The sequence below is a fragment of the Pinus tabuliformis genome, chromosome 3_2, assembly GCF_031772625.1.
Source record: "Pinus tabuliformis cultivar Carrire ecotype Pingquan chromosome 3_2, CPIR1, whole genome shotgun sequence".
In the NCBI taxonomy this organism is placed as follows: Eukaryota; Viridiplantae; Streptophyta; class Pinopsida; order Pinales; family Pinaceae; genus Pinus; species Pinus tabuliformis.
The window spans coordinates 465114435-465123744 of record NC_142302.1 but is presented as its reverse complement, the minus strand read 5'-3'; the positions used below and the strand labels follow the sequence as shown (position 1 = coordinate 465123744).

The following is a 9310-nucleotide window of genomic DNA, read 5'->3' as shown; positions in this document are numbered from 1 at the left end:
AAAACATTTCTTTATATTAAATTATTGATTTAAATATTTATGTGTAACTTTAATATTATTATAATTTGTTAGATGGATTAAGTTTTAAATTAATCTAAAATAGAAATTAAAAAACCCATTAATTATCTATCTTCAAAATCAACGTATTATAATAAATAAATTTAAAGATTATTTTAATGGTTTGACTTCCTATATAGAAACTATGTTTATGAAAGCCTAATCCTCCAGAAAAACTGTAAATTTTTTTTCAAAGTAAAACTATCCTTAAAAATAATATATTAATAACATATATTTATATTAAAATCAATCCCGCACCGTCGCTGAATCGGCCATTGGTGGCTGCCTGGTATTTACTTACCGTGCGCTATTTGAAAAATTCAACTCCGTTTTCTTCGACTGAGTTGAAATTTAGGGCCGCCCTCGTTTCTTACTTTCGCTTATTCATTAAGAAACGTAATCGTGTTTCACCTGGGATTGTGCCCCATTCATACTTGTAGGCGGTATCGTTGACGCGAGGCTCGTAGCCCAGCTCAGCTTTACAGCGACGCGCTCACACGATAAGACAGTTTTGATCTATAATCTAATCCAATATAGATGTAACCGAGGCGATTCAAAAGGGGATGGGGCAGAATGAATGCAGAGAAATCTTAAATAGAAAAAGAATTGCCTGCATTCATTCTGTAATGATTCTGTTAGTGGTAATCACGTGTGATTTACACGGTCCATTGGGATCACAGATCCATGATTTATGACTTTCACGCGTCTTGACATTGTTTCTAAGGCAAGGGCAGCCTGCTGCTCCTCCGCGAACTTTTGTTTTGGGGGCTGTTTCATGGTTGAGTTTTCTGTCGGAAATTGGCCTTCTGGGGATTGCAATCAATGCAAGGTTCGATTTCTGGCTGCTGCAAAAGAGGGGAATCCTTGGTGGGTGTCTTGTTATACAAGGGACTGATAAAATGCAGCTATGGCGGAATCAGATAGGCGCTGAATTGTAGGAATTGATTAGGGTAGTTGCAAAATTGTAGTTTTAGAAGAGATCCGGATTGAAGGTTGCAGCTAGGCTTTGATTAAGGGGATTGGCTATGTGGGTTGGTGAAAGAATGCCGTTTTATGACAGATTAAGGTTGGACCAGGGGCTATGTTCGTTGGGTTTTGGAGAAATACAGGCCTGTTAGAGATTTGTAACAGAATAAAGCCAATGGCAAGCATGAGTGTTGCAGTCTTTTGATGGCTACAGAGACGGTCAGGTTTGTTATTATATCAGTTTGATTCGAGTATTGTAACTGTATACCAGTAAAGGGGATATTTCGTCTTTGGGGTTATTGGGTTTTGGAGTTTCAAGCAGAAGGTTACGTGATAGTATGTCTTCATTAGCTCCATCCCCAGCTGCTCTTCCTGGTGGTGGGAGTGCTGCCCCACCTCCTGTGGTCAATAATGGGGCAACCTCCCCCCCACCTCCTCCTCCTGCAACCCCACCAGTTTCATCCCCTCCTCCTACATCTCCCCCTCCTCCACCTGCTTCTAACCCCCCAGTCTCTGCTCCTCCTCCGTCCCCAGTGACTGTTTCACCACCTCCTGCAACTGCCCCTCCTCCCCCTCCTGCTGTTCCTCCAACTGTTAAATCTCCTCCGCCTCCGTCAACCTCTTCTCCACCACCTTCTCCTTCTCCTCCCACCAACTCTTCTCCACCACCTGCATCATCTCCCCCTCCTAGTGCATCTCCTCCTCCTCCTCCCACTGCAAAATCCCCACCGCCCCCCTCAAATCCCGCCCCTCCAACTTCCCCTTCGCCACCTCCTTCGCCAACCCCATTGCCACCACCCTCCAAATTGTCCCCCCCTCCTGCTTCTCAACCTTCCAGAAGCTTATCTTCACCACCACCTCCAAATGCTCCCACACCGAAAGGCTCTCCATCTGCACCTGTTTCATCTGGATCACCTCCATCTCCAACACCACCATCAACTACTCCTCCAACTCCAGACTCATCTACTAATTCGAGTGCGACCCCCTCCACTCCTCCACCTCCGACAGCCCAAACTTCAAGTGGAGGGGGTAATACTTCTTCAATAGTGATCGGAGTTGCAGTGGCTGGGTTAGTTGTCCTCGTTTTGTGTGGGGTTCTGTTTTGTATAAGGAGGAAGAAGAAGAGAGATGGGTATCTTGGCGATCACTATGGGCCTCCTCCACCGGGAGGTGCTTCCTTCAAATCAGGTAAGATATATTGGCTTCTACAATTAACTCCACACTGAACTTGATAGTGCTTTACCATGCATTTTCCTGATGAGTTAGTGCTATTGTAGATTCTGTTCTTTCTATTACTTCCAAGTCCCCATTTGTTTAGTAGAGCACTGATGAGATGATAATCACTGTAACAGACTTCCATTGTCTGATTCACAGTTAAAACTTGCATAAATCATCAAAACGTGCAGAAACAACGAACTCTTCTTTGACATATGTTTAGGAAAACGCCTATTTTTTGAAATAAGGAATATGACCTGTGTTGTATTACTTCTTATGTTTTGTATGTACTCACATTTTGATTCCATGGAATAACTTTCTTCTGTTGCATTGCAGATGGAATGTATGCCGCTGTTTCACGTTCCTCAGATCAATATCTTGTAAAAGTTTCTCCACAGCCTTCTACTCCAGGACATGGCTCCTCACGAACTGCTGCTTTTGGAGTTCCACCAAGCTCAGTGGATACACCTGGGCTTGGCAACTCATCCTGGTTCAACTATGAAGAACTGGCTGTTGCAACGAATGGATTCTCACCACAGAATGTTCTAGGGGAGGGTGGTTTTGGATGTGTATACAAAGGATACCTACCAGATGGGCAAGTGGTGGCAGTTAAACAGCTCAAGGTGGGTAGTGGGCAAGGAGAACGAGAATTCCGTGCTGAGGTAGAGATTATTAGTAGGGTGCACCATAGACATCTGGTTTCTCTGGTGGGTTACTGCATTGCTGACAGTCAGCGATTGCTTGTATACGACTACGTCCCAAATGGCACCCTTGAATACCATCTGCATGGTAGGAAACAATTCTTGGAAATCTAATTAGAGCTCCTGAACGCTGATTTTTTTGCACCACCACTTCTTGAACACAATTCTTTATTCACTGAAGCTTTGGCACAACATCTACACTGTTTGCATCACTCAGGATACATGATTTGTAAAGATGGCCCATATTTTAGATCGCTTCAGGATTTAGAGGACTTATATCATCTATCTTTTATCAGATATTTGATATATGATAATGCTTATCTGCGCAGGGGGGCAAAGACCTGTGATGGATTGGGCTACCAGGATGAGAATTGCTGTTGGAGCAGCTCGTGGAATAGCATATCTACATGAAGATTGTAAACCCATTGCATACTATTCATCATCTATAATTCCTTATTTTTGTTGTCCTGATGTTAATTCATTTTTAACTTGTCTTTAAATGATAGAGTTTTCTCCAATTGCCTTCTGCAGGTCATCCTAGAATAATTCACAGGGATATAAAGGGATCGAACATTCTATTGGACGACAGATTTGAAGCACAGGTATGGTTGCTTCAACATTTTTCATCCCAACCAGATGGATACTCGTGTCTCTAAGTTTTATATGCCGTTATGTTGATTAGAGTCTTGCTACTGATGGTTTTTTCTTATTTGTAGGTGTCAGATTTTGGACTTGCAAAACTAGCATCAGATACCAATACGCATGTGACAACCCGTGTCATGGGAACCTTTGGGTAAGTTGTACATGTTCTCATTTTGCGGGTTTCCCAAGTATTGATTTTTGTGATTGACTGGTTTCCTAAGAAGGTCTAGTTGCTGCCCTATGAAGTGTAAATTTGCTTGACATTGATTTGGGTATTTCAGGTATATGGCACCGGAATATGCATCAAGTGGAAAGCTCACTGTCAGGTCTGATGTATACTCATTTGGGGTTGTGTTATTGGAGCTTGTGACTGGGCGGAAGCCTGTTGATGTATCACAGCCTCTTGGTGATGAGAGCTTGGTTGAATGGGTGTGTATATACTATGAAATTATCATCAATCTGATTCTTACATTGTAAATGAAAGAAAAATGCATCATTTATAGGGTGTTTTGCAGGATTATTGTTCCGTGCTGCACTCTATCTTTCCAAAAAGTTTTATTTTGATATGGTACTTGATTCATGTGTATTTCAAATTTTCATCAGAAGAACGTTTTGTGTCCACAATGGAAACAGAGTCATGAAGTGTCATAATGCTTTCATATTCAATTGTGGGTTTTTGATTAGAGGCATTCATCTTATATCAATGGAATAATGAACTGCTGAGGTTTCATGATTCCACGGATCAGATTTACTGCTCACAATTCAATCATCATAAATCCACAGTGTCTTCCTTCTAGGTTTTGTAATCTCTGCTGGTGCTAATTTCCCAGTTACCATTTCTAAATGTAATGGTTGACAGTGCGATTCCATAGAGAGGTTGTGATCAGATTAAGAAAAGGAAAATTTTGAGGTTTTTATGCTGTGTTAACATGTGCCTGATCAAGAACCAATCCATGAGCCTTATAGATGACATGTCACTTTAGTTCTTTGAGATTCATTGCATGTTTTTTTACTGAAAAGATACCATATTAATTTGTCCTCGTAGCAAATGGGGTGGAAAAAGATAGCCATTTATTTGAATTTTTGCCCTACAGTGTTCACCCAGTTCTATAGATGTACAATGACAAAGGAAAGGAGAGCAATTTGTAGGAAAAGAAACAGAGAAGGATGACGTGGAAGTAAAGAAAAATGAGCATAGCATAGTGAAGAATGAAGGAGAAGAACATGATAAATTAAGATATTTTTAGATTTTAATATTTATTAATGTTCAGTAATTGCCAAAAATGTGGTCAATGGATCTCAAAAGTCAAAAGTAAAATCCAGTGGTGACGTACTGAAGGAATGCCGAAGTGTCTCCTATAAGCTAAAAGGTTAAACATAAAAGTAAAGAAGCTAAACTAATATATGAGGAAAGTAACCAAAATCCTAACTGTAGATACAACATAACAAAAGGCTACAATGCATCGGAAGTAGGAGCAGAATAGGACGGGGAAGAGTAAGCCCCAACACCCTCAGAAATAGAGGTGGAAGTGGGAGTAAAGGTGGATGAGGAAGAGAACGTCCATGCTGAACCCATCAACTGCAGAGGAGGCAGTACATTGTCTGATGATGTCCTTATGGGAGAGGCCAGGTCTGAAAGGGCTGGACTGTGAAACCCAGGATGGATTATAGAATGAGTGTGAGGAAAAGAAGGATAAACAAAAGATTAGAGTTAAAACCTTGAAAATGCGAAACCTAAATTTAAGAAGAAATATTGAAAACCATCTTATTTAGTGATCCTTCTTCTGGACATCTGGACGAGACGTGGAAATTGCCCTTTAATTCCAGTCCCCGGAAAGGAAATATGCATATTTTGAACATTGAGATATGTATTTAATATTTATTCATCTTGTTAAAATGTTTCTGGTGTTTCTTTGGCGGGTAAATATTTATCTTTGTTGGCTGGCCTAAGTCCTTTTGTCACTGGTAGATATTGTGAGATAGCTTTTGTTATCTAATTTCTGTCAAGGTAAGTTAAAATAAATTTCAGGATTGTGCTTAAAGTAATCCATTACTTAATATGCAGTTTGGTAAAATCTTGACAACAGGTAAAATCTTGACAACAGAATTCCTATTTCATCAAGCCTATTTTGGCTGAACAGAACTCGTTAATAAATCCTATTGAATCATTATAATTTCTCAAACAGTGCTGTCACATTTTTCAACACTTGGAAGTTTGTTATCTTCCTTGCAGTATATGGGGGGATCTGCTTTCTTGTTTACCTTCCTTGCATTGACAAGTGTTAAGTTCTGCAGGCTCGACCTTTACTTAACCGTGCCCTTGAAGAGGGGAACTTTGAAGAATTAGCTGATCCAAGGCTTGAGAAAAACTTTGAGGAGGGTGAAATGTTTCGGATGGTTGAAGCTGCAGCAGCATGTGTACGTCACTCAGCTCGTAGAAGGCCAGGGATGGGGCAGGTAGGTAATTGTTTGGTTGGTCCATTTCATTGCATACTTCTCACGCCTTGCAATAATGTTGGTGTGCTGCTGTTTGTCTTTATGTAGGTGGTAAGGGCATTGGAAAGTAATGCTGCAATTGGAGATCTGAACAATGGAGTCAAACCTGGTGAGAGTGTAATGTATAATTCTGCACAGTACTCTGCAGATATCAGGAGATTTCAGAGGATGGCATTTGGCAGCCGTGACAATGCTAGTGATTTCAGTGAAGTCACTAGTGAAAACGACATGAATCTATCTGCATATAGCAATGAATTTCGCAGGAGCAAGGAATTAGAAGCTAAACAAACCAGGCACTGGAAGTCAGAGTTAGCCATGTGTGCTTGTGGTGGTGAGTCCCCAAGCAGTATTGAATCAGAGACACGTCCAATAAACAGGTCACATATTTACAGGGATGAAATGAATGAGGAGAAAAGTTCTGGTGAGGCTCCAATTCCAATCAATTGTAAATCTCTTACAGGACGTTAGCTAACCTCTGAGAGAAATTTCTGCCCCAAATGAAAGAATGTATGGGCGGCTTCTATCAATCTCGGATCAGTAGGCCCACTCTACCTGAATTACTCACACAAGGTTGTCAAACAATTGGATTCTCTGAAGTTGGGCAGGCAACTAAATCCAATGAAGGAAGCTCTGAGCCTTGACAAGTTCTTGGTGGGTATGAATGTTTGAAAATGGAAGTGTGAAGGTAAAAGCACAAATTACATTTTTGCTGGAATGCCCGACGTACGAGTAGATTCAACAATAACTGGGTGATTTGTATTCCATGTCACAGTGTACACAACAAAAATCTTGCTCTTTTGTATTCTTTTGCTCTGATTTGTTTTTTCTCTTTTACATAATTTTTTTCCCTCTTCCATAGGATACAATATGATAGCTGATCTTGTTATTATTCAATTGTATATGCCATACTGGCATAGCGACAAGATTTGCCTGGCAATTTATTCTTTTGAGTATAGTCATCACCATTTTGCAGCCTTTTCTCTCTTTCTACTTTCTGTGCATGTACCATTGTTGTATAAATTTTATGTTGTTCAAAAGATGATTCTAAAATTTCCCCAGATTTTGTCCTAATTCACTTCCTGCAATAATCTCTGCGAGTTTAAGGTGTTCTGGAGGAAAGCGGCGCCCTTGATAATAGCATCTGGGAATTTCGATGAGCTGTATTCTCTTTATGCAGATAATGCTGCTATGCAAATCCTGACTTATCTTAGTTCCTGGTCAGAAACTGTGCGATGTGTCTGTACAAAGTACATTGCAGTATCGGAGTAGACATTAATGCCCCTCATTGAAATTCGATGTGTATAGAGACCACGCCAGAATGCTTTCATTCGTAGTATATAATGAGAAGATAAGCTCCGTGGCACTGTTTCATTGTATAAGTTCTATTATTTTCTCCTTAATATTTTTTATTCAAGCAGTTAAAGAGGCATGGTCACCTACAGCAGTAAATTTTTGAAGGTATTGAGGTCCTCGAGGGTGGGCATACATAGGTGGTTGTTTCTCCATATTCACCAACTTCCAACTAAAGACGAACTCTAAGCATTCAAGCTATACCACTCGTGTGGAGTTCAACAGTATAAATCATTTTATTGCAATAATAGTATATATAGAGGAAGAAATGTGACATGTAACATTGTGGTCAAGTTAATACAACACCAGTGAAATAAAAAATAAAAATAACTATCATAGACACAAGTTAACTCAATATCTTTTAAGTAGCCAGAGGTTTGCAACTGGTTATTTTTTACCCCTTTGGGTGCTTAATAGATCGAGGATTAAGATGGATCTGTGCTAATGGATGCAGACAAGAAGTTGCATGGGATTAAAAGTGTATTGGCAACTCCAAAACCTAAGTGTAGCCTAGAATTATAAAGCCTATTTGTAATTGGGATAGATGGTACCACGTTACTTTGTTGTCAAAGTAAGCAGTATGCATCAACTGTTGTTTAAATCTACGATCAACCAACATGGATGCTTAAAGATTATGCTACCTTTTAGGTCTGAATCATGCAGACTTCACGATGACAAACCATATGTCTCAAATTTGTCACAGCTTGTGCCTGGAATATTACAGAAATCAGAAGAAGCCCAGTCATGATGGCTTGTGGTAAGTTTGTTCATGTATTTCAATTTGCAGAAATTGATTGTGTTGTTGACTGTTCCAGATATTTGTCAGAAAAGAGTCATGCTAGCTGTATAATTCTGGTGGTTATAGTTTTCTAAAATATAACATTGTTAAAGTATCAAGGCAGCTAATTTTAGTCTTGAACTTAAAATCATTGTGGCAAGATTCCAGGATGCCAGACATGGACAAATACCAACATATACTTTCAGCATATCTGAGCATGGAAAGAAGCTTCTCAATACTTGTTACCTAACATAACAAAACCACCCAGAAACCTGCATGAGAAGTCTATCTTAAATCTCTTATAAGTGCCGAAGAGAACTATCCGTTTGCAAGGCAGAGTACTTGCAAACCCATGGAGTTTTGAAGCAGTGATGTTTGTGACTTGGTTTTCATACTTCATCTGCAGCATGCATTGTCAACACAATTCACGACCTGCACAAGATATGAAACTAATGTAAATTAAGGACATACAAAAGCACCGAGAGGCCAGAAAATAGAACACAGCTAATATTCTTCTCCCTGCCGAGTCTATTCACCAATTCAATAGTTTGCATGCAACGTGAACATAAGTTATGTATTATGAGCAAACAGAACACCTAATTGTGTGAAGCGGAAGTTAAGCATCAAACTGTCATGTTTCAAGCAGTGATAAGTGCTGCTTCTGGCTCAATTAAATAATTTGGTGCTTGTGAAAGTGTTCAATGGAGTTGAGCATGAGGGTTTCTCTACCTCACCTCTCTAAGGCACTCTTCTTGTCCGAGGCTGTAGGGATGCAGAGAAACATTTTTGGTTGTTGCTCCCAACCTATAGCTAGGAGGCAATGTGCAAGGAAGAGAAATAGCTTTTTAGAAGAGGACTAAGACTGACTAAGACTTATACTGGGGTTCAATCCAGTAAAATCCATTGGAGGTTCAATGCCTCTGGAGAATCATCTGAAGGATTCATGGGAGGTTCAATGCCTCTGGAGAATCATCTGAAGGATTTTCTCTCAGAGGCGGTGGCACTAGGGTTTCATAGTTTTCACTTATTTCTTGACCTTCAGGTTTGTGGGGAAGTGGATGGTGGCCGTGAGAGCCTTTTAGGGCTTGATGTTGAACTGATTTGC

The 9310-nt window shown here is 40.1% G+C and overlaps 1 protein-coding gene across 1 annotated transcript; it reads left to right on the top strand.

Moving 5' to 3' along the window:
* Positions 1 to 421: 421 nt before the first annotated feature.
* LOC149181297 (proline-rich receptor-like protein kinase PERK8) lies at positions 422 to 7052 on the top strand. The gene is made up of 8 exons (XM_089416547.1): positions 422 to 2211; positions 2575 to 3027; positions 3269 to 3355; positions 3471 to 3541; positions 3656 to 3732; positions 3863 to 4010; positions 5877 to 6038; positions 6126 to 7052. The coding sequence occupies exons 1-8, from the start codon at positions 1362 to 1364 to the stop codon at positions 6543 to 6545; spliced, it is 2268 nt and encodes a 755-aa protein (XP_089272673.1). The 5' UTR covers positions 422 to 1361; the 3' UTR covers positions 6546 to 7052.
* The last annotated feature ends 2258 nt before the right edge of the window (positions 7053 to 9310 follow it).